The sequence below is a fragment of the Cavia porcellus genome, unplaced genomic scaffold (genome assembly GCF_034190915.1).
Source record: "Cavia porcellus strain 051 isolate PalLab524CR breed Dunkin Hartley unplaced genomic scaffold, mCavPor4.1 scaffold_23, whole genome shotgun sequence".
Classification (NCBI taxonomy): Eukaryota; Metazoa; Chordata; class Mammalia; order Rodentia; family Caviidae; genus Cavia; species Cavia porcellus.
In genome coordinates, this window is record NW_026947506.1 from 39792980 (window position 1) to 39816730 (window position 23751).

The following is a 23751-nucleotide window of genomic DNA, read 5'->3' on the forward strand; positions in this document are numbered from 1 at the left end:
AATATATGTACATATTTCTGCTGGCGTGAAATTGATTGGTTATAGCACCTACTTTTTTAAGATTTAAAAGTGGTCAAGTCTTTATTGTTTTAAAAACAGTGCCTAATGTCAGGTATAGTGGTGTATATTGATAATTCCAGCACTCTAGGAGATTGAGGCAGGAGGATGGCAAGTCTGAACTCAGCCTGGGCTATTTAGTGACTTAATGAGATGCTGTCTCAAAATAAAAAAAAATAAGAAAGGGTTAGGAATGTAGATCAGTGGGAAGGCCCTGGGTTCAAGCCCCAGTACCACACACAAAAAAAACATTGTATGTATGCACATGTGTGCACATGCCTGCATACACACACAGACACACACATGCAGAAAAAGAGGAAGATTTAGAATTTAAGAAATAGTTTACCAAATATTTTAAGCTCTTTGATTTTCTTTCTGATCCCATCTTCCCTCTATTCCAGAAACATTCATTATTATCTCTATACAATCTCTTCTGTCTCCATATCCTCTAAATTTTCCATTATAAACATATGGTGCGGTGCACTGAACACAAGGCACTTTGTAAGTACATCCCCTACCCTAACCTCTGTTTTAAAAGGCACCAACTTTCTAATTGTTTCTCCTCAAGCAACAGGACTTCGTGTTTTTAAATTAAAATATAATTCACAAACCTTAAAATTCTCCATTTTAAATTGTATAATTCATTGGCTTCGCTACATTTACAAGGTTGTGAAATCATCACCAACTAACCCCACAGTTTCATCACATCCCCAGAAGAACCCCGTGTAACAGTCACTCCCCATGTCTTACTCCCTAATCCCCTGTCAACCACTAACTCGTTTAGTTTGTTTATGAATTTGCCTAGACATTTTGTTTAAATGAAATTACAGTGTGTGACCACATGCATTCGACCTTATTCAGTCAGTACCATGTTTTCAGGATTTATCTCTGTTGCAGCTTTAGTCAGTACTTCATTCTTTCCTAGGCTAAAAAATATTATACCGTGTGGCTATACCATACTATCTATTCATTCAATTGATTAATGTGTGAGTTGCTTCACTTTTTTGACAATTGTAAACAATGCTGCTGTAAACATTCACATACATGTTTTTCTGTGAACATGTTTCAATTTATGCCTAGGAGTGAAACTGCTTAGTCCTATGACAACACTAAGTTGAATTTATTGAGGAATGCTACACTGTTTGGCAGCCCATGAGGATCATTTTTCCACATCTTCACCAACAATTTCTAGCATCATTTTTCACTTTACTTCAGCAATGCCGCTGCAGCTTCATAAATTATTCATATTGCAATAGGTCTAGAGACTGTATAAATTAAAACTATATATATGTGTGTGTGTGTGTGTGTGTGTGTGTGTGTGTGTGTGTGTATAGACATTGTACATACACCAAGGTATTATTTCTAATTTTTCTTGGTAGGGAATATTAGTATTGCTGCTAAGTAGCCTGTCCAGGAGCTCGGATTCACCGTCGTTTAACAGTTCATCACAAAAATCCAAGGACAAAAACTACTTGGAAACAAATCTTTGTCTTACTAGAGCTCTGCCTTGGGTAGACATAACAGTAGCAATGGAAACTTGGCGTTTCATTTCAGAATATCCAAAATGCAAGAACGAACTCGCTTTAGATCTCACTATGGACAAGGCAGCTCCCACGGAACTCTCAGGCTGCCTGCTGGCGAAGGCACACATCCACAGTCCCGCACACCCAGGACCTCCCTCTCCGCCCACTCCCGCTCTGACGCTAAGGCACAGAATACACTGCCAATCCGCGCGTGTCTCCAGGAAGTGGTGCTTCCCACTGGTTGATTAAATTAAATGACTAAGACAGTAACCAATCACACAACGCCATGCTAGGGGCGTGGTTAAACGGAGCCGATAGCTCGCGGAAGCCTGGAGCACGGCGCCGGAAACTAGCTGTTTGGTGCGGCGCTCCCCTGGATTCTAAAGCCGTGATGGTAAGTGAGAACGCATGCGCGGGAGGACGCTCCGGGGGTTCAGAGTCCCCTGTTCGGTGATCTTTGGTTGGCACCTCCTGGGCCTGCGCTCCAGCCTCAGTTCCAGTCCACCCCGGGATGGCATAGGAATGGAGATGGGAGGGACGGCAACCTAGCGGACTGAGGAGGAATCTGGGAGGTGTTGGGGGCTAGGGTGGGACGAGAGATCGGAGAACAGGGTGTCCCGGGTAGCAGAATCGGGAGGCTGGGAGCCGAACATTAGGGCAGAAGGAGACCTTGGAGTATCAATATTAAAGGTCGTGTAGGGGGAAGAGGATCTGGAAGGGACCGCTGTCATGAGACTTGGGTTGGCCGGTGAAGGATATCGCGGACTGTCTCTAGTTTGCTTCTCACTGCTTGCGTCTTTATCCACTAGACTTCTGCACTGACCCAGGGGCTGGAGCGAATCCCAGACCAGCTGGGCTACCTGGTGCTGAGTGAAGGTGCAGTCCTGGCGGTGCGTTCTGGGAAAGGGCAGGGGTCCCCTTAGTGTATATATGGTCAGTTTTATCCAACTTATCTCTCTGTCCTTTCTACCTGATATCCTTCAGGCATATAGTAAGCTTTCAGTAATCTCTGGGATCTTAGTCTTATATGATGAGAGATTTACCACCTTTACAAAAATCAGTTATGACTTTGTTAATAACCTATATCCACGTTTTTCTCTAGTATGTCTGAATTTGATATTTCTCGAAGCGATTTTGTTTTGTTCCATAGTACTATACAGTGTAGCTTTCTATAAGTTTTTGCTCCAGCTGGAAGGACTTTAAGGTTGCAGATTTAAAGCAGTGCAAGTGCGCCACCTGGGGGTGCATGCCAGGAATCCTACCATTCGGAAGGCTGAGGCAGGGGGACTGCCACGAGACAAGTCTGCATTACAAAGTGAACCTGTCTCAATAAATAAACATACAAATAAATTAGAATTTTGTTTTAAAATAAAGCAGTGCAAGTGGGAAAGGAGTCAAGGAAATGAAAGTCTCAAACCTTAGTGTTGTAACTTATTTTTTGGCAAGAGAGCTTTCTTGGAGGCCAGAGTTCTAAGCTTAAAATATGACCGGTTTAAATGAGTGGCTGGGAGGTGGATATATTTGCAGGAGAGTGACAGAGCCTGTCTGAATTGATGGTGAGTTCACATAGAAAAAATTGAAAAAGTCTGGGAATGAGGGTATGGTAAAGAATGGATCTGATTGTAGGGCACTTCCTAGGCCAGGCTGACACATGTGGATTTCATTTTGAGGGTTGCAGGAACTTTGAAGGTGTTTGTCAACACATACATGACCCAATGAAATGGTTGAGATGTAAATAGACTGGAAAGGGGATTCCAGGTATGAGAATGGGTTGGTAGCAAGGAGAGAGATCTTAAGGATACACATCCTGATAATAGCTAGAGATAAGTACTTATATCTTTTATAGCAATAATGGTAAACCTTTTAGATACAAACTGCCACACTGTAACCCAGAACCCACTTACGTATCGGAAAGTCCTAACATTGCAATGAAAACTGAATACTGAGGTCTTTAAGAAAGAACAACTGATGTTAATATGTTTTATCTTAAAAGAAAAACACAATGTGTGCCATAGGTTTGTCACCACTGTTCTATAGGGATATTTTCCCCTCAGTAGGACTTTTAACTGAGAAGCCTAGAAGAATGATAAACAAATAGGAAACTTAAAAAGGGACTGCAGAGGAGGTGGGTAAGGGGGATCTGAATGTGGGACAGTGCACCTCTTGACAATGACTCTAAAGTAGAAAAACAGTAGTTAATTGCTAGGCGTTGTTTTCAGTATCTTCCCACAGTTGTCTCAAATAACCATCACAACAAGCCCATAGAATAGGTACCGATGTACCCAAAATGAAGAAATTGAAGTACAGAATATCCAAGAGCAAAAGGAACCAATGTTAACATAGTACAGAGGCCCACATTGAAGAGATCAGAGAGAGGAAATTGAGACAGTCACCAGAAAAGAGGAAGTGCAGACCTCTGGCTTATCATTACCCAAGGGACAGGTAGAGGGAGGGGTTTGAGGACAGAGATGTTCAGATTCTACAAATGGGAGCACAAGTGGGAAGACAGAACAGGACAGAGCCTTTAGTGAGTCAGTGGTGGGCAGGCATTGGTCTTGGGAGAACGTTTGCTTGTTTCTAATAGGGGACAAGGCAAGAAATCCAGTTTCAAGGCATTAAAAAAAAGCCAGCAGAGTCAGATAACTCGGTAAGGTAAGCCCCACATTTAAGGATGAGAATCAGGATAGCAGAAAGGGTGAAAACATCACAGAGAAGTTTTAGATGTTTTTCCAAAACTGGGTGCCCCAGGAGTAGAAAAATGGAGAGGGACATGTTACAAGTGTGAACCAGAGGGCCTATGCCTGGAGTTCCTTCCCAGTTCTGTGCCCTTATTTCTGCACCTTCCCTCCTCCATGTGCCCACAGTCCTCTGGGGATCTCGAGAATGATGAGCAGGCAGCCAGTGCCATCTCTGAGCTGGTCAGCACAGCGTGTGGCTTCCGGCTGCACCATGGCATGAATGTCCCCTTCAAGCGCCTGTCTGGTGAGCCCCCGTCCGTGCCCATGGTGGTGGGGGTGCTTCCAGAGGCTTCTCTTTTTAGGGAAGAAACAAATACCTGCCTTCTTCACCAAGTATCTCGCTTCAGCCACTGTCCTCCATTTGTGTCAGAACTGAGTAAGGGGATTTCACAGTGGCCTCTTCTGCTCTCTCAGCCTTGGACAGTTTTGGCTGTTGATCCAGCCAATTTGCTCGACCCTGTAGAGGCTCTCAAACCCCCTAACTGTGTGCTCCCTTCCCTTTCCTTGGTGGGGGAAGGTGCGTCTCCCTTCCAGTGGTCTTTGGAGAACACACGCTGCTGGTGACTGTGTCAGGACAGAGGGTGTTTGTGGTGAAGAGGCAGAACCGAGGCCGGGAACCCATTGACGTCTGAGCATGCCAGAAGGCCAGGCTGGAGCAGTCCCTGGGTCTCTGTGATGAGGAAGAGCACGTGTCCCCCACCTTTGCTTGGCCAGCTGCTGGAACCAGGGCCTTCCCATTGTCCACCTATACCTGAAGGGTAGAGACTCGGGGATTTTGCGCTATATTAAGAGAAACGTGAACAAGGCAGTTCCCTTCTTTTCTTCCTCCTCCCCTCAATAAACAAAAATCTCATGTGACCCAGGCTCAGGGATTTTTGTACAGAGGAAGGGCTGTGCTGGGAGGGAGCACATTTCCTGTTCCAATCTCTATGGAAAGTGTATACTTTAACACAGGATGTGTGGTGCAGGGCCACCACAATTATAAAACAGGGAAAGGGGAAAAACAGGGCCAGGAAGGGAGCTGTTCGTGTGCATGCAGAGGTGAACTTCTGAGCTGCTGTGGTTAGGTCCTTCCATCAACACAAACAACAGCCATCCGTCTCCCTCCTGAATAGGCATTTAATAGTCTTATTTCAGTTGGAAGCTGTAGTTGAAGAATAAGTTACAGGAACAGAGGCACCCCCCCCCCAAAAAAAGACACAACTTAAAGTGCTTCAGGCCACCAACGTAAACATGAGGGGCAGAAGGAGGCCACTTAGCTATCTCCCAACCCCTGAGACAGGAGTGTCATTGTCAAGGTCCCTTTACATCCCCACCCTCTAATCTCAGCACTGCGGGCAGGTGGGAGGGAATATCAGAGGCAGACAGAACATAACAAGAAAGAGGAAAATACTCTGTAAACTTACAAGGGACAGGGTGGGGGCGAGGGAGCTCTTGGAGCCCTTGCCTTGCCTGGGGTGGGGCCAGCCCCCCCAAAGGAACTCGGAAATACTGTTGGCCTAGCACTGCAGCCGTACCACCCATTTCACAGTTTGTACCCTTGTCCCTCATCAGCAAACACAGACAGGCGGCCCTACTGGGCCTCTTCACCCACAGCAGGGGGTGTCGCGGGAGAGGCACAGCCTGGGAGCAAGAAGCCCACCAGGGGCTTCGGGTTCCTGGAGCGAATGGGGAGCAGAGCAGCACAGTGCTACTTGACGGGCTCCACCACCAGGACTTTGCACTCGCGCTTGGCAATCTTGTCCAGAGACAGCACAGCCTTGTCTGGAGGCAGATAGAGGGGCCGGCCGACAGGAGAGGCTACGGGGGGCGTGATGGCCCTGCGCTCCATCACACTGCCAGACCTGGGGGAGGGCAGAGGCTGTGGGCTCCACTCAGACACGGCCCCTCTCCCCACTCCTGGCTCCAGCTTCTGCCCGGCCAGGGGGATGCCTGCCCAGGCTCCTACCTCATGAGGTGGCTGCGGGAAGGCTGTTGGTGGGAGAAGGACTGAGAGCGGCCCAGGCTGGCCTGATGCCTCTCCACCAGGTCCCGGACAGCAGGGCTGCTAGGGCTGCTCTTTCGAGAGAGGGGCCGGGCCTCGGGCGGAGGGTGGGACACACTGGCAGTGAACTGCAGCTTCAGCTTCATGTGCTGGCTCAGCTGCAGCAGGAGACGCGCATCAGCAATTCCGGCCAGACCTTCAAGAGCATTATCTTTCCTCTGCCCAGCTTTCCGGCACCACCCATTACACATCTTCCCTCCATGGGAAGCCCTAACACTTCACCCCATGTCCTGCAGCACTGGCCCACCTCAAAAAGCCCCGACCTCAGAGCCTGGAAGGCCACGCTGAAGGTAAGTGCACTGCCCTTCCGTGAAAAGCCAAGATTGTTGAGGGGCGTGTGGCAGACGATGGAGTCCAGGGCTGCCTGCATGGCCCGGCGCTCCTCCTCACACAGCTGCTTTCCTGGGGGCAGAAACAGGCACCGATGAGCCGTGGACAGCCTTCCTCAGTCCTCAGAGCTATAACCAGCATGGGCACATTTGGGTCACAAAGCCATGCCACAGAGTAAACTGAGTAAACGTGATGATTTGTGGAGGGTTATGGGAAACTATTCTGTGTGCTGAGGTCTCTTCTAACCACATTGCCTGTCTTAACTCATTCATCTGCGAACTCATGAAGTATTATTATTTTTAAGACAGAGATCAAGGCCCAGAGAGGTTAACTAGCTTACCCAAGGTCTCAGAGCTCATAAATGAGAAGCAGCTCTGGTATCTATGCCCTTCAAGTCACTCAGCCCCACTGTATCACAAAACTCTGGATGTGTCTCTGGGGGTATCACCCAGGTATAAAGCCAGAGCCAGATGCCACATGTCACCCACTGTGGTGGGGCTGGTACCAGATCTGAACTGCTATCACTGTCCCACCTTGTTACTTATCCCGTTCCCCACCCCTCCCGGGGGACAGGGTCTCAGCCTAGCAGCTGACCCACCAGCCTGTGCATGCTCCGGGGTCCACACAAGCCTCACAGCAAGGAAGTCTTGGAGATTGTTGAGCAGCGTGTAGGTGACAGTGAACCGCTCATAGGTCCGGACAGGGGACTCACAAGAAGCAGTCATCACAAAGCAGGGGCGGTCCAGGCGGACACTGGGCAGACTAGGAACAGTGAGAGAAGGAAGCTCAATGTGTGTTTCAGGTCACAGAGGTGAGCAGGATGATCCTGGCAGGCGCGCCCACACACTCACCGGTAGTGGGTGTAGATGCTCTGGGTGAAGGGCAGTTTTGGGGTGGACCACTGAACCACAGCAATCAGGGGAACTTCGAGGCCCTGCAAGTGAGACAAAGGGAGATTTGACATGCATTGGAGCTCCCCTGCCATCCTCAGTCAGGCTCTTGGCCTAGCCCACCCACTTCCTTTTCATCCCCTTATTCTGGAATACACCAACCCTTTGTGCTTACCTCTTTGGCCCCTGGGGGGGGCTGCTCCCCCCCTCTCAGCTGAAACAAGAAGTTGTGTTCCTCCAGGGCATTAAGTGGGCAGGGGAAGCAGCCAGAGGTACTAGGGAGCCGACAGAAGGAGCCCATGGAGACTTCACCCGACTGGTGACTAGTTCAGAAGAGAGCAAGACAGGGCATGATTACCCCATGCCAGAAGTCAGCCCTTGCCCCCGCCCTTGTCCTTGTCCACAACTTCACAGCCCTGCCATTCCCCAGGCCCTCACCAGACATTGTCCACCAGCAGCACAGAACCATCGGGCATGACAGGTAGATAACTGGCATTGAAGTTGGGGAGGATTCGGATATCCCAGATGGAGATCTCCTCCTGGGAGGAGCTGTTCAGCACTGGGGAAGGCAACCAGCCCAGCTCAGGGTAGCCGGACCTCTGTCCTGCCCATCCCCACCAGCTTGCCCAGAACCACTGCCATCCAGTCAGTTCCCCAGCTGCTACCCAAGCCCTGCGTCCGCAGGTCTGCTCACCCTTAAGAACAGTCAAGTGTTTTCCAGCCACAGTGAACTGCCGGCATTTCAGAACAGGAGGAGGCAGCAGCGTCAGCAGGGTACTCACTGCAGGAGGGTGAAGCAGGATGGCTGGGCAGGTCCAGACCTCACCTCCAGCCCACGGTTCCGACTGTCCTCTTCTCCCAGGATCACCCCTCCACTCTGCCCCTCCAAATCCGACCCTAGCCTTTCCCCTCTGCAGCACCTCCCCACCTTGGGCCTTGAAGGCGCTCTGCTCGCCCCGGAAGGTTTCCCCAGGAGATCGGGTCTGCAGCAAGCGCAGATAGCCTTGATCTCTGACCTCTGGTGCCTCAACCTCCCGCTTCCACACGGTCACTACAATCTGAGTACAAGAGACACGGAACCACAATCAAGAGTAGAGATAGACCGCAGGGCCTCCAGAGGGTGTCTGAACTAGGTCAGGAGCTCCACCCCTTGCTATCTTACCTTGGCCTTGGGCGTCCCTGGGGGCAGTCTGTCCAGTGAAACGGTGAGTGGGAAGATGACCTCATCTGTGGACACGATCGGTTCTTCCACAGGCAGCTGAGGTTATGGAAAGGGTGAAGAGGTCAGGAAAGTGTCACAGAGCGGCTCTTGCATGCTTCTCTTTAAGGTCTGCAATACATAGTCCTTCGTGCCCTGAACTCTCATCATCAGCCTCCTGCCTTCCCGGCCCCCCAGCGTTCATCTCCAGAAAGTGCCCCCGCCCGGCGCCCAGCAAGCCGCCCCTGAGTTCTGTGCCGCTGACCCCCAACTCCTCACCGTGGTCGCTCCCCCTGAGGTAGCAGGGCCAGGGCCGTGGGTAAGAAGAGGGCTGCAGCCGCGGAACAAGCCCCCGCCCCCCGGGTCCACTCCGCCCGGGGGCTCGGGGTCCTGGTCGCTCGCGCCACCGCCCGCCGGCAGCCCACCTCCGGCGCTGACAGAGGCCAGCGCGGCCAAGGCGGTGGCCAGCTCCGCCCAGGCCCCTCGGGAGCCCAAGCCCTGGCCGCCCCCCGCGCCGGACCCCGCGCCGCCCCGGCAGCGCAGCACGAGCAGAAAGCGGACCGTCTCCCCCAAGTACAGATGATTGCGCCGGGGAAGCGCCCGGTACCGGCCCGGGTCCCCCGCCAGCTCCGCGCGCGGCGGCAGCGGCACCGCCGGGAAGTACATCGAGTAGTCGCACTGGGACTCCATGGGATGGCGAGGAACCCGGCGGTTCGGGTCGGGTCTGGGGCGAGCGGGCCGGGACCGGGACCGGGACCGGAGACCAGCCCCGGCGGGGAGCGACGGAGCCCGCGGGGCTGGCCCGGTGAGCCCCGGCGCAGGACAGGTGCTGCGCGCGGCCGGGCGGCCCAGAAGACCAGCCGGGTCCGGAAACCGAGGCAACGAACCCGGAACCCAGACCCGGCGGCTCTGGAATCGCGGTGCGGGACGATTGACTGGCCAGAAACCGGAAGCGGAAGGGGCGTGGCTGCGGGGACCCCGGAATCTGTATGGTGGAACTGAGCCGGAGAGGGCGGGGCCCGAGCGTGTAGGCTGCTGTCAGGCTGGAGATGACAGATTGAGAGGCTTCGCAGGGAAGAATTATTAAAAGAACCCCATCTTCCCCGCTTCTGCCTGGAAGCCTCTCCATCCCTCCCCTTTCTGCCTTGCGTAGATCAAGTGAAATTTTCTGTCATTTATTCATTCAACAAACACGTTATGGTGAACCAATGATAGCCCAATAACAACTATTTCATAGAAAATGTACTTATCATTCCAGTTCACCGTGCCCCAAACTTTCTCGTCTTACTTCATCTTTTGTCCCTCCAGCGGAGTTTAGAGAGAGCCACACACAGACCTGCCTCGGGACAAGAAAAGGGCAGAAGAGGGCAACGTAGGTAAGGAAGGGAGACCAGCTGGAATTCCCGGGCAAAGGCCAGAAACACTTGGGGTCTGAATCAGGGTAAACGTCCATCCCTTGGGAGGGAAGCAGAAATTGCTTCTGGCAGCCCCCCACTTGCGTCCCAATCTGTAGTCTGATGCCTATGGGGAGAGCAGTCTTGAAGTCTTAAGGGGCAGCGAAACTGTAGGGGGAAACTGCTTGGCATCCAGCTTGTCCTTGTACTGTAGCTCAGGGGTAGCCAGGCGTTCACACTCTTCCTGGTCTTGGGGGCTCAGTCCGCTCTGAAGTACGTAACCCAAAACCTTGGCTGTCCCAAACTGGAAGGGGCGGAGCTTCCGGTTGGTGATATATTTGGGGTCCAGAGCCTCACCCCCGACTAGGCAATGATTAGCCAAAGCCTCTCTGCGAGCCCGGAGCTCCGCCACAGCACGCTCCAGCCGTCTCTGGCCGTATTGCTCTATCCGTGCCCACAGACTGTGGTTGAAGTGCACATAGAGAGCCCAATCCAGATTGTTCCAGGCTCGGGCCCTTTCGGTCAGCTGCCGATCTTCAGCACTCAGTCTACTGTTGCTATCTGCGTTGAGGCCCCGCTCACCTCCAGCCTGGGCGTTGTGCATGAAGCCCACCACGTCATCCAGACCCCAGCACAGGGCATCTGCCAGCAGAATCAGTGACTCATCAAAGTACTCAGCCACCATGACCAGGTCAAAGACGGAGTCCAGCCATGCCAGAGCCCACTTGATGAAGGGCGAGGACCCCAAATCTAACGATCCAGGGCTGGCTGTCTGCCTGTGGCCATCAGCGACGGTGAAAACGGGCTGGAAGAGGGCCTTGGGATCCAGGATTTGGGCTTGAGAGTCAGCCCCAGAAGGCAAGACATGCGGCTGGAGGGGGCTGGGGTCTTTGGGGAGATGAGGATCCCCTCTGTTAGTCCTCATCTCTGGAGGGAAGGGTAGGCCAAAGTCAAACCACAGTAAGTTTCGGGCATAGTGGTCCCCACGGGCCCTGGGTCGATAGAAGGCTCGAGGATTGGCCAGGAAGGCAGCCAAGGACGGTGCCTTGCGGAAGGCTGACGATGTGGATTTATAGTAGGAGAAAGCAGAGCGGGCCAGAGCTGCAGGGTCTCGGACAATAGAAAAGAAGAAGCTGTCAGAAGGCATAACCTGAAGTACCTGAGAAGAGAAAAGACAGACACAGGGATAAAGAAGTGGACCACAGGGAAGAAGGGAGCAAGTGAGCACAAGCCAGGTATCTGCTGACCCCAGCCAGCCTCCTCGAAGCTCTGCTGGGGACCCAGCCTCCTACACCAGTTGGCTGGGGCCACATCTTCTAGACTCATTTTTCTCATTTGGAGAATGAGAAAGTTCTGAGGTGTTTATGAAGGATACAATAGATGATGTAAAAAAAAAACCAGGATAACTCGTGGTGAAGCTTGTGGTGAACTTAATTTCCTTGTACCTTTCTGTCCCTCCTGGTCAGTAAAACAGCTAAGAACCAAATCTTACACAAATGTCTCCAACAAAAACCTTTGAATACATACTCTGGAAGTCTTAGTCACAGCTCCAAAAAAGGAATTGGCCGTGGGCCTCTCCAGGGTAGGAGAAGGGCGTGGTCTTTGGTAGGAGAGAGAGAGAGAGAGAGAGAGAGAGAGAGAGAGAGAGAGAGAGAGAGAGAAGGGGCAACAATAGTGCTATCCAAGGCCAGCCAAGGATGGCCACGGGGTAAGGCTTTCCTGAAGCTTTGGGGAGCAAAAGATACCCCCGGATTAGGGCGTCAGGGATCACTGGGCACTTGACAGAGTGCTGCCCTTAGGGCCAGGAGCTAACCATCAACCACAATGGTGAGAATCAGGCTGAGCCATTCCCTAACACACCCTTGCAGGCCTATCCACAAGAAACTATAGCTCCTAGACGCGCTGAGGGTTTCTGCCTGGGAAATTAGCTTCCATTACTGAGTCTGACCTCTCTCCCCTCACTACATTCTCCAATCTGCTCCACTAATATGGACATGCTTGAAGGGCAGAGCCTTTGAATTCTCTTTCAAAGGAAACTGTGAAGAGAATAGCTTTTGGCATCAGATGGACCTGGAATAAAAGCCTAATCCTATTTATGAGATATGATTAAAAATACAGTGACTCTTCAAATTCAAGAAAATTTATTACAGTAAGATGTATATTGCCGTGTATCCTCCTCTCCCAAATACACCCTGTTGCTTTGGACACACTTATCCCATCATTCTTGCTGAAGCAGCTCTGGAAGTCTTCTTTTGTGAATGTTTTAGCTGTGCTGTCATGGCTACTCAAGGTGCTGAATTGATTCAAAACATCTACCTTTTTATGGTCATTTCGACTTTGGGAAAGAGCTAGGATTGCGTGGTGCCAGCTCCGGCAAATCAGGTAGATGAAGCCACACCTTAACATTTTTATGAGCCTGCCTTTCCATTGGATGGCGCTTGGCCACAGAGTTCACCACATTTTTAATTAATTATTTAATTAATTGCCTTTTTGAGACAAGATCTTGCTACACAGTTCAGGCTGCCTTTGGGCTCACGTTGTAGCCCAGGCTGGTCTCAAACTCACAGCATTCCTCCTTCTTCAGCCTCCCAAGTGCTGGAAACCACATTTTTTATTATACCTCATAAGGACACAAAAAGAGGACTTCTAGTATTTCACAGGGTGGCAAGAAGGAAAGCACCAGTGTGTTTGAAGGGAGGGGAAGGATTCTGAGCAAGATTCATGGCAATGTATGTTTTACTGTAATAATTTCTTAAAATGTAAACATTTTGTTATGTGACTGGGCAGATTATTGAAGCTCTCAGAATCTTAATTTACCCACCCGTAAATCTGGTTAAACCCTTATCTGAACGAATGTGGAAGAGCCTGGAACATGACAGGAGTTCAGCCAATGGTGGCAAGCAGGAAAGTCATCATCCAAGCCCGCAGAAGAAGCTGACCTCAAGACCCCTGTCATCACCTCTCTCCTAACAGTGACCCTGCTGCCATAGATCACCCTCAGAAGCCTCATCAGCTCCAGCTCCAGCTCCAACAAGTGTCTTTGCCACCCCCGCTGAAGCTCTGTCAGCTACCTATGCTGCACACTCCCCTTCTGACACACAGATGTGTGCATGCACGAACACGCACCACTGGTCTTTGCTGATGCTTTGTTCCCTTTAAAAATACCGGATTCTGCACTTACTGCAAAGCCCTACTTTCTCCCCAGTAGAGAGAGTAGATGACTACTTTCTCCACAGTTCCAAATGCAAAAACATATACATGTGCACAGAAGAAGTCCTGAGTTTGGAGTAAATGGACCTGAGTTCATAGCCTAGCCTTGCCAATTTTCTGCTTTTGTTTTGACAGTACTTGGGATTGGACCCAGGGCTTTCACACTGAGGAATATTCTCAGCCCCTTTTTAATTTTTATTTATTTTAATTTTTATTTTTCATTTTGAGACTGTCTCTCTAAATTGCTAACTTGCCCTGGCTTGAACCTGTGATCCTCCTGCCTCAGCCTCCCAGAGTGCTGAGATTATAGATTGTGTACCATTACACCAAACTGAAGAAGCCAGTCATCTAGCTTCCCTGAGACTTCATCTCCACATCTGTATAATGGACACATTGACACTGCTTTCCTGGCAAAGGGATGGTAATTATGCAAAAAAGTTGTGTTGTCCTGTAAATTTTTATTTGCTCATTGATTGCCTTCCTACACGAACTCTCAGGTGCCTGGTGTATCCATTTGAACACTTGAGCATGTGTGCTTGTCTCTCTCTTAATTACCGAGGCTCCTGAGGGCCAGAAGTGGGCCTTCAACTGACTGCTCCACTGTACTCTGCCTAGGCTTGACACAGAGCTGACAGGAAGTCTCAGGATGTGGCATCTGCCAGGTGTGGAGGTGAACACCTGTAACCCTAGAAATCTGAGGGGTGACAGAGTAGGCGCACAAGTTCAAGCCAGCTAGGCAATTTAAAAACTTAGGGAGTCCTTGCCTCAAAATAGAAAAGGGTCATGGATGTAGCTCAGTAGAGAACCCTAGATTCATTCCCTAGTATTGAAAAAAAATGTAGTTTAGGGTAAACCCTAGATGGAAGAAGGAGGAGCCCCAGAAACCCTAAACAGAAAAGAGGTCCCCAGAAACCTCAGTTAGGAGGCTCCCAGGCAACCCTGGGGGAAGGGACACCTATAGAGACAGCAATAAAAATACCCCACCTTTGTGGCCTCCATGAGCAATTCGTGGGTGACGTGGTGTGGGGGAACACTCCTTCGGTGGTCTGAGCCACAAGCCTGAGCCCATCTCTTTCCAGCCCCACCCTATGCCAGTGTCTCACCTCTTTCAGGTTGAATCTCATATGGTGACAGAGGATGTGGAAGGGGGGCTGGGTGCCCCCACCCTGGGGACGGTAGCCTTTGACTCGAGAAGCCTGGAAAAGCCTTGGGTAGCCAAACTGGTAGCGGGCAGGGAGAGCAAAGCGCAGCCCGTGCCGGTCCCCGTAGCGATGAAGCAGGTTCAGCACAGAGCTGCTCCCAGATTTATGCGTCTTCAGGAACACGAGTCGCTGCTGGGGTAGGCAAGACGAAGCCGCTGGTCCCAGGGATGAAACCCAGGGTTGTCGGAGCTGCAGCCTCTGGAGCCTAGGAAGAGACAGAGGGGAGGAGGCCTGTCCCTCAGCAGCAAGGGGAGCAAGTGGCTTCTTAATGAAGAAAGGACAACGGGCATACCAGCTCCTCTGAGTCCCCAAGAGTAACAGCCCCGGGAGGGATAAGGAGAAGCCACTGGAGAAGCATCTATCAGGAGATGGGACAAGATGGAACTCACCTCCTCTGGAAGGGCCCCCCCCAGAGCTGGAGGCCAAATCCGATGGTCATGAAGACTCCCAGAGCCACCCCTAGGCTCCGAGGCCCCCACAGCCGCTTGGTTCTGGCAGGAGACAGAGGGCCCATGTGGCACAGGGAAGGGGGACACTAGACAGAGACAGAGCCAGGGCCAAGAACAGAGGCAGAGACAGCTTGAGACAGCCGCACAGCCGTGGAAGGCGCGTTTGGAGATGGGGGGTCATTCCCCAGGCCTCTTCGGAGCCCTGGTTGAGTCTGCCCCTGAGTTAGCAGATTTTTGCCTCTGTCAGCGTCTAGAAGGGAAATGAGGGGGAAGGAGGGGAGTCTAAGGAGAGAGGTAGAACCTTTTCTCCTGTTATAGCTGAGACCTAATTCGGGAAGGGGGAGCCCTAAAGGGTGCTCTCCACACCCGGCCCTTGTAGGTGGCCCCACGACTACTCCTCCTGCTATCAGTATCGGGCTGATCTCCAGCTCCCTTCAATTCTCTCTGATGTTCAGTCCCCACCCTACTGTGAATGAAACAGCCACCGAGAGAGACCAGACCCGTGGGCTGATGACAATCAGGTCAGGACACTGCCAGCTCACTGGCTTCCTCCTGAGCCCCACTGTCTGCCACAAATGGAGTTCAAGAATCCCCTTCTGTGACCAGGGGGAAGCTACAAGCATGGAATGAGGGTCAGACAGGAAGAGGTTGGGGAAGCAGGCAGGAGGAAGGGAGATCGGAACTTATAGGAGTGACTTTGTAATGAGCACAAGCGGCTGCATGTCTAAACCTCAGTGTGAGAGGGGCTGGAGGAGATGAGGGAGATGGAGCCAGTTCCCTGGACACAGCCCCGTCCCACTTCCCAAGACCATCAGTGCAGTGGAGGGGATTCAGAGGGTGGCGCTGCAGGGGGGCAAGGAGAGGGAGGGTGACACAGCCCAGGGAGAGCAGGGACTGAGTCCCAGGGAACAGATATGGAAAAACCCATGGACACCAAGATTTGGCGTTCTTTCCTAGGCCTGATACCCTTAATGAGCTTGGAGTCTGGCTCCACCTCTTCAGAATACAACCAGCAATCAAGGACTGCTGCCCCTCCAACAAGCCTGGACAGCCCTCTTCTTGAATGAGTCAGGGCTGACCCCAGGCAGCCAGAAGTCACACTGGCTACCCAGGGACTCACCCCGCTGGCATCGCCCCCAATTTCTTCCCACAGCACAGCCCCCAGGATCCAGCTGCAACTCTCCTGAATTCTTCATCTCCTCTCATTCATCTTTATCTCTTTCTATAACCCCTCTGTTCACTTCAGCTTTGGAGACTGCTCAGTCTGTCGCCAGCCCTTTGTTGACCTCCTCTGGGGTCCTGTGAATCCCTCAAGGCTCCTCCCATAAATTCAAGGGTCCCTCCACCAGCCCAGTTTCATCTGTCCTTACCCACTCACCAGGCCACAAGGGGAGCACAGCAGGAAAATCAGGTCAGGCCCTCCGCCTTTCTCAGCCACCACCCTCAGCTCAGCTCAGCTCAGCTCAGCTCAACTTTCTCCACAAACTTTCTCAGCACCCAGGCTCCTCCCCTCCCCTCCCTTTGTCCCTCCAGTCCAAGCAGCTGCTTCGGCTTTGATCGCATCTCTGGGTCTCTCCCTCCTGCATCTTTCATTCTCATTGGGGTGTCTGGCCTGCCCTTGGAGGACCCCATTTCCACTCTCCTTTCACTTAGGAATGAATTATACCTTTTCCTCTCAGCTTTCTACAGAACAAAAGAGTCATTCAGAGCAAGGAAGAAAGCAAAGGAAAAGGAAAAGGGGAGAGAGAGAGGCTGAAAGCAAACATTGTCAGGGTAGCCAGGGGTCGACACCCAGAGGACAAGAACTGCCACCCTGAAGGCAGGCACAGTGCCCTGATGACATGGAAAACGCCTGCCTTGTGTTTAAAGAGAATTTTGCAGGTGACAAGGTGCTTCTTCATGCAGTTCCTGTTCCATTTCCACAATGCTCTGTATTTTATGGAGGAACTTGTTCAGCCCTTGTGGGTAACCTGGAGACCAGAGGTCACTCCTTCTGGCCTGTTTCCAGGGAGAAAAGGTCCAGAAAAGGGAAGAAGCAGGCAGAAACTGAGCCAATCACAGATGCCCTGGGGCCTCTACTAAGGGCCAGGACTTAGGAGGGATGATGAAGACACAGAAAACCATACACAGGGTCCAATAAATTAACATTTATTTATGAATAAACACTGACTCAAACACTGACACATGGATGGCAGCTTGTGAAGGATGTGGATGGCAGAGGTCATAAGCTAAGCCCCCTTTTTAAAAATTGATTATGAAAAAACTCAACAGAACCCAGGCCCATTGGGTCACACAGCCTACTCACACACTCCCAGCCCCTGCCCTGTACCCCATTAGCACCTAGCTCTGTCCATTTCTGAGACGGGGTGCCCCACCCCATTAGAGTTCTACCCCTCCCCAATTCCAACTTACTTCAGCCCATTTCTAGATGGCAACTCTAAAGTCCCCCCCCCCCACTTTCCCCTTATTGGAGCTGATGAACAGTGCTCAACCCTGGAGGACTAAAACCACACTTCCTTCCTTCCTAAAATAAATACCCCAGTACCTCCCAACCCCGTTACCAAATGAAAAAATAAATATTGTGAACACCCCCCACCAACCCACGGATGGGAATCTCCTGGATTTGGGGCCCCAGCCATTCACCTGCAAAGTCCCTTTTCCACCTGCTCTCCAGCCCCTTCAACTCCTCCGGCCCCAGGCCCAGCTGGAGCGGGAGGCAGTGAAGGGCTGTCACTCCTTCTGATGCTAGGGCTCCCTTCCCATGTTATCGAGGTCCAAGCACAGAGAGGGCTGAAGAGAAGAGAATGAAGATAGGCGGGGTGTGAAGGGCAACAGATGTCACCCCACTCCTGCTCCTGCCCTGGTTGTAGCGAGCACTGCCACCTCCTCCTTTGCCGCCAGAACCTTCCCTGCGTGGAGGGCGAGGGGGCCTTGCAGGGCGGACTGGGGGGGCCACCGGTGCAGTCCCGGCCTTCCAGTCGTCTGCGTACTGCTGTCCCGCTCCAGAACCACTGCCATCCTCATCTGCAAGGAAGAATAGAGACAGGGTGAAAAAGTGGGGAGTGGGGAGAAACAGAGAGAAGGAGAGAGTGTTAGAAACAGAAAGAAGGGGCAGGGAGACACAGGTAAAAGAAGAAGAGATAGGCAGGGAGAGAGAAAGCAAAATCAGACAGCAGATGGGATGAGAAAAGGCTTGGGAGACAGGAAAAGAGACAATTAGAAGTAAGAAGAGACAGATGGGGAGAGAGGATAAACACGAAAGAAAACAAGTACACAGAAGCCAGAGCAGACAGGAAGGGAGGGGAGAAGAGACAAAGGCGTAGAGAATTCCACCCCATTGTCACCCCACCAGCTTTCCCAACTCCCCCCCCCACTTCTGCCACACTTTGCTCTTTATAAGAAGGTTCTCCACTTTTCTGTGTCTGTTTCCCGCTGCACCACGCACACTAGGATACAGATCCACTCATTTGTTGGTCATTTACTTCTACCTTTGAGTCAGGGGCAGAGCAAAGGCTTAAATGGAGGAGAATGAATAAATCTAAGAAACCTGGGAGGGGAGCGGGAAGGTGGGACCACGTAGTGGGAGGTGGGGCTCACAGAACAGAAGGTGGGGCTCATGGATACAGGGGAAACCTCGTGGGGCAGTAGGTGGCGCTTATTGGGCAGTGGGCGGAGCCCTCAAAGGAAGGGGGAGTAGTGGGCGGGACTCTCGCGGCAGTGGGCGGAGCTCTCTGGGGATGGGGATGGGCGGGGCTCACGCTGCAGTGGGCGGGGCTCACCTGCATCCCGCATGTCCAGGTCCTGGCCCAGCGCAGCAGCCCTCATCCTGGCAGTGGCAGCGCGGAGCTGCAGCCGACGGCGGCGCGTGAGGACGTCGGGGCCCGAGGCATCCACATCCAGCTCGGGGTTGTGGAGCTGCTCAGTCGGGGAGGCCCCGACAACTGGTGACAAATACCTGCGAGCACAACATTCCAAAGCCTCCGGCCACCTGCCAGGTCTCCCCTGCCCGCAGCCGCTGCCAACCCACTCACCGGCCTCGCCCAACGCCAGTCCAGCAGGGTGCCGCCTCCTGCGAGATGTCCGCTGCCATACGGGAGTCCCCACACACAGTCAGGGGCAGCCCGGCCCAGAAGCCTCGCACCCGGCCCAGCCGCTCACGAAGCTCCCAAACCTGTGCGGCAGACAGCCAGACAGCAGGCTGAGCTACAACTGGACCTCCAGACCCAGACCCTCCTGCATTCCTCGCCCCGCCCACTACACACTAGCCGGTGCAGGTTGGTGCCTGCCGCTGTCGTGGGCCGCTCCTCCTCGGCCGCCGCCCTCCAAGGCCGGGCTGCCTCTTCCCGGGGCGCCGGTGCTCGGCGGTGGCGGGCTGGCACCGGGTGGGGAGTCCCACATTCCTGAAACGCCTGTGCAGAGAGCAGTGCATGAGAGTCATGCTCAGGCCACCCACAATGTACCCACTCCCACCCTACATTCTCCTCAGATGCCCAAACTGTCCCCCACCCGGGGCCTCACCTTTATGGTTCCTCCCTACACCTGGGCTCACACGGCACAGTGTCCTCCAGCCCAGGCCTCATCACCCTTCCCTCCCCTCTGCTAGGCTGACATCCCTTCTCTCCCATACCTTGGCTGACACCTTTACACTGTTTTCCTGTAAATACATCAAACCCTCTGAGATCTTCACCCCAATGGACTCGGCAGCCAGCTCAAAGGAAAAGGGCCCCTGGAGTTTCTCCGCGAGGAGCAAGAGACCATCTTGAAGGAGGAGGAAGAAGAAACAGGGATTGAGGTTCTACACTGAACTAGGATGTCCCCACAAATCCTCACCAGGGATTTAGAAGGAAGCAGCAGTGTTGGGGGGAACGCCCCCTCCCACACTGTATGCACCTCTCCATTGGGCTCTAGACCCGTCTCCAGGGCCCCTCCCCACACAGCCGTCAGCCTTGCTGAGGGCCCTCCTTCATCCCAGGTTTTCTTGAACCCCCTCACCCAGATAGCTGCCCCAGTCAGGCTCCAGTCCCTTGTTGCTGAGACAGCCATGGGCCACATTGAGGCAGAAGCCCCGGCAGGGCATAAGTGAGGGAACTCCCCGGCAAAGGGGGCAGCCAGTCAGACGCATCAGAGCCTGCCGGCAGCCTTGAGACACAGGCACCTGGGGGCAGAGAACTGGGCTGTTTGTTTCATCCACAAACACCTTGGCTGTTCTTGGTCAAGCCTGCTGGTAGGCACAAAGAGAACCAGATACAGTACCCAGGCCCATGTGAGCATGGAGGATTGCTGACTGCCAGAAGTGGATAGGCAAAATTCCTAGGGGTCTGGTCACAGACATTGCTTCACAGGAGGGGTATTACTGGGGGAGGTGTCTGAAGAGAGGTTACGGACAAGAAAGCCCATCCTGGTTGGGAAGGGAAGGAAGGGATGGTAAGGAGGCAGGAGGTAAAGCTGGGAGGTCAGGGAAAGGTTCAGTGGTGGAGACAGGCCTTCAGCAGCAAGGTGGGAGTCATTGAGAGGTCCTAGGGGACCCAGTGAGGTCAGCACTCCCTCAGACTGCTATGGAGATGAACAGGCCATCAGAGGCTGGAGGAGGTATGAGTCAGAGGGCAGGACAGGGTCAGGGGTTACAGGAGATCATGGAAAATCTTGGTCAGTGGAGACCTCACACCAGCCTCCTTCCTGTCTGATTTACCCTGGGGGGCCTGAGCCTGGAGGCTGATGGGGGAGACTCCAGGTCTCTCCTGCCAGCTGATGCCTGTCTTTCCTCAAGAAGTTTCTCCCACTTCTGCCTCTCCCTCCCTGGACTCTGCCCACACCTGGACCCCTTCTAACCTTAAGCGTTTCACTGACCACACTTCTTCCAGTCTCCAGGCCCTGGACAAAAGCCTTGGCAGCCACCAGAGCCCGGGTTATCTGGGGGAAGGGGAAAAAAAGAAAGAAAAAAGAAAACACAAGTTATCATAGGTCAGTCAAGACTGGCGCCAAGGGACTGCACCTAAGGGATGAATAGTGGGGGTTAGGGCTGTGGGGTTACCTTGGGGTGGACAGAGTGTCACGTGGGATTAAGAGGCAGGTTCAGGGGTTCAAAGGAATTATAGTCTAGAAGGATCAAGGGGACTGGGATTTGGGAATTGATGTAGGGATTGTATTGCACAGGGCATGGCGACAGAGAGATTGTGGGTCAGAACCCTGAACTTGAAGCCAGAAGAGCTGGAGTGAGGCACAGCTCTACCACGTACTGGCAGTAAGAGCTGAACCTTTGGAAGACCCAGTTTTCTCATCTGTATAAAAGAATACTGTCATGTATCTTAAAGACAAATGAGATGCTACAAGTGAAAATGTTTTTCAGCTATCATGGCTAATTCATGTTTATTTGTTCAGAGGATGTCAAGATGTTAGAATTAGGTAGGAGTTGATAGAAAAGTGGCTCAGCTAGGGAGGGCAGATACGTGTTTGTATAAAACTAGGGCAAAGAAAAGGGGGTTATCCAGCCAAAGGACATCAAGGAACACTAGGTCACATACAGGTGACCAATGCTTGAGACAGGTTAGAGATGGCTGAGGTGTAGGCCGGTGACCGGGGCACAAAAGATAGTCATCGGTTTAGAAGTGAGTGGTGCATAGTTCAGAGGTCACTAGTTCAGACTGGCTGAAGCTCAGGCCTTGTGAGCCCTCCTCACCTGTAGGCGGAGACGACGGGGTGAGTCCCCAAAGGGTTGCAGAGAGCCATCAGTGGTTGAAGTGAGGCGCGTGAGGCAGAGCAGGAAGTCAGGGGGGAAGCTGTACTGTGGGTGGAGCAGAGGGAAAGCTCTCTCCAGGAGCTGTGCCCAGAAATCCGACAAGGTGTCATCTAGCCCCTCACCAGACTTCTCATAGTAGTCCCGCAGTCGAGAGAACAGGCCATTGAAGATGAGGGCGTGCTGGGAATACAGGCGACCATAGGAGTGCGAGAAGAGCTGGGCCAAGGATTGCTGGGATACAGAAAGCATCTCCCGAAAAAATTCTAGCAAAAGCAGGGAGTGGGGGTAGGTGGTGAGGTCAGAGAAAGGAACAACAGTGAAAGGGCAGAGGCAGGAGAGGTTGGGGATGAGAAGAGAAGAAACAAGTGAATTAGAAACTGGGCAACTCTCAGAGACCTAACAGATAGGCAATTAGGGGTACAGGATTCTGGAAAGAGTCTGGGTAGGGGATTGGAGAGAAGCAGGGCTAGGCAGGAGTGGAATGTCTTAGGATTGGAGGAAGAAAAAGAGACAAGAAGATTGCTAGGGTTTTCAGCACAGAAAGGAAGTGTGAAGTGTCTTTGGCGACTCTGAGTCCTCACCATTAAACTTTCTGTGCCGGGCAGCCAGTGTGTGAACCAGGAAGGAGCCACTGTCCTCCACCAGGCCTCGGAAGGTGGCCTCAGTCTCCCTGATCAGCTTCTGCTCCGTCTCACTGGAACAGCAGGTGTACTCCTGGGGACAGATCTGGAGGTGCTCGCCTGGACAGGGAGACAGGGAGAAATGGTGGCAAGGGGTATTGAGAAATATTGTCCATCTCCCACCTATTTCTAGGGACTGGCCTGTTTCTCCCACCTGTCTAGTCTCTTTCTCTATTGTCTGCAACCCTTATAGTCACCTGCCCCCTCCTTATTGTTTCCTCAACCCATCCCAAGTCCACTCTCATTAGTCATGGGATCACTTATTTGAGGGCTGCCCCCGGGGGCAAATTAGTGATCAGGGTGTCCTCAGGTGACCCTCACCAACATCATACACCCAATACCTCCTAGAGATTTGCAGGACAGCTTCCAGTGAAACGAAGAATGGGGTTTGAAAGGATGGGGTTACTTGGTTAGCAAGAAAGTATTATTATGGCAGGGGCCCCAAAGAGCACTGAGAATCTGGCTGCGAAGAAAGACACTTAGTAGGGGTGCTAATTACTAGAAAGGGATTCCTGGAGTAGGAGTGGAGTAAAAGCTATTATGAGAGCAGTAGGCTTATTGTGATCCCAGTAAGGAAGTTACAGGAGGAAATACTACGGGATGAAAAATTATAACGGTCACTGTAAAAGGGAAGAGAGTTATTGTGAGATACAGAGGACCGCCCCCCCCCACCCGCCCAGATTCTCTAGTCTTCCTTTCTTCTCACCTGAGATCAGGGCGGGAGGGATTAGGTTTAAACTATATCCCCGGGCCCCCAGCACCTGCCGGGTCTCTGCACAACTCCTGGTGACCTTTGCCTCGCTCCCAGGTCCCAGTCCAAGACCGGGATACAGAGGCAGCAGCAGAAGCAGAAGAGGTCGCAGCGCAGACATAGCTGCAATCTCTCTGGGGCAGCAAAGTGGGTCCGAAAAAGTAAAAAGAGGCGACCAAACTCCAGTATCTGATTCTTGGCCGCGGGATCCTTGTACCGGCCAAAGAAAGAGCTCGACCTCAGAAAACCGCACCAAGCACGATTGCTGGACCAGGCGGCATCTGCGGAAACAATGGGAGCTCGGAGCAGGACAGGGGGCTGGGCCTGAGGCGGAGCCCCGCCAATGATAATAAGAAGCGGCCTCACGGGCGGGACCACAGGAAAAATTAAGCCAATGCTGCGGGGAAGTTCCGCAGGGGGGCGGGACGTGGCCAAGTGGAGGCGTGGTCTTTCTTAGGGGCGTGGCGATTCTGCTCAAAGGGCGTGGCCTGGGTGAAACCAGCCTATTGCAGTTGAGAAGTTAGGTTAAAAGTTTTTACTAGTCTAGTC

At 52.5% G+C, this 23751-nt stretch overlaps 4 protein-coding genes across 7 annotated transcripts; 1 reads left to right on the plus strand and 3 right to left on the minus strand.

The window, feature by feature from the left end:
- Positions 1 to 1827: 1827 nt before the first annotated feature.
- Lamtor4 (late endosomal/lysosomal adaptor, MAPK and MTOR activator 4) lies at positions 1828 to 5176 on the plus strand. 3 transcript variants are annotated; one of them, XM_063234207.1, is made up of 4 exons: positions 1828 to 1974; positions 2390 to 2470; positions 4445 to 4562; positions 4836 to 5176. In XM_063234207.1, exons 1-4 carry the CDS (start codon positions 1867 to 1869, stop codon positions 4880 to 4882), a joined length of 354 nt encoding a protein of 117 aa, XP_063090277.1. In that variant the 5' UTR covers positions 1828 to 1866; the 3' UTR covers positions 4883 to 5176. The 3 variants fall into 3 exon arrangements, with proteins under 3 accessions (XP_063090277.1, XP_003470210.3, XP_013008256.2); XM_003470162.5 differs by having other exon boundaries at positions 1831 to 1974; positions 4853 to 5176; XM_013152802.3 differs by lacking the exon at positions 1828 to 1974 and adding an exon at positions 1975 to 2030 and having other exon boundaries at positions 4853 to 5176.
- Positions 5177 to 5419: 243 nt separating this feature from the next.
- On the minus strand, positions 5420 to 9737 carry Trappc14 (trafficking protein particle complex subunit 14). The gene is made up of 11 exons (XM_003470003.5): positions 9060 to 9737; positions 8745 to 8840; positions 8511 to 8640; positions 8277 to 8363; positions 8021 to 8141; positions 7758 to 7905; positions 7544 to 7626; positions 7291 to 7454; positions 6610 to 6764; positions 6267 to 6460; positions 5420 to 6162 (listed from the first exon to the last, which is right to left on the minus strand). Exons 1-11 carry the CDS (start codon positions 9468 to 9470, stop codon positions 6009 to 6011), a joined length of 1743 nt encoding a protein of 580 aa, XP_003470051.2. The 5' UTR covers positions 9471 to 9737; the 3' UTR covers positions 5420 to 6008.
- A 202-nt stretch (positions 9738 to 9939) lies between these two features.
- On the minus strand, positions 9940 to 16558 carry Gal3st4 (galactose-3-O-sulfotransferase 4). 2 transcript variants are annotated; one of them, XM_003470002.5, is made up of 4 exons: positions 16414 to 16558; positions 14976 to 15285; positions 14488 to 14791; positions 9940 to 11333 (listed from the first exon to the last, which is right to left on the minus strand). In XM_003470002.5, the coding sequence occupies exons 2-4, from the start codon at positions 15098 to 15100 to the stop codon at positions 10302 to 10304; spliced, it is 1461 nt and encodes a 486-aa protein (XP_003470050.3). In that variant the 5' UTR covers positions 15101 to 15285; positions 16414 to 16558; the 3' UTR covers positions 9940 to 10301. The 2 variants fall into 2 exon arrangements, with proteins under 2 accessions (XP_003470050.3, XP_063090276.1); XM_063234206.1 differs by having other exon boundaries at positions 16406 to 16529.
- Positions 16559 to 17167: 609 nt separating this feature from the next.
- Positions 17168 to 23500, minus strand: Gpc2 (glypican 2). The gene is made up of 10 exons (XM_063234208.1): positions 23158 to 23500; positions 22353 to 22511; positions 21712 to 22034; positions 20865 to 20945; positions 20028 to 20190; positions 19663 to 19793; positions 19298 to 19444; positions 19067 to 19206; positions 18815 to 18990; positions 17168 to 18059 (listed from the first exon to the last, which is right to left on the minus strand). Exons 1-10 carry the CDS (start codon positions 23321 to 23323, stop codon positions 17800 to 17802), a joined length of 1746 nt encoding a protein of 581 aa, XP_063090278.1. The 5' UTR covers positions 23324 to 23500; the 3' UTR covers positions 17168 to 17799.
- Between the last annotated feature and the right edge of the window lie 251 nt (positions 23501 to 23751).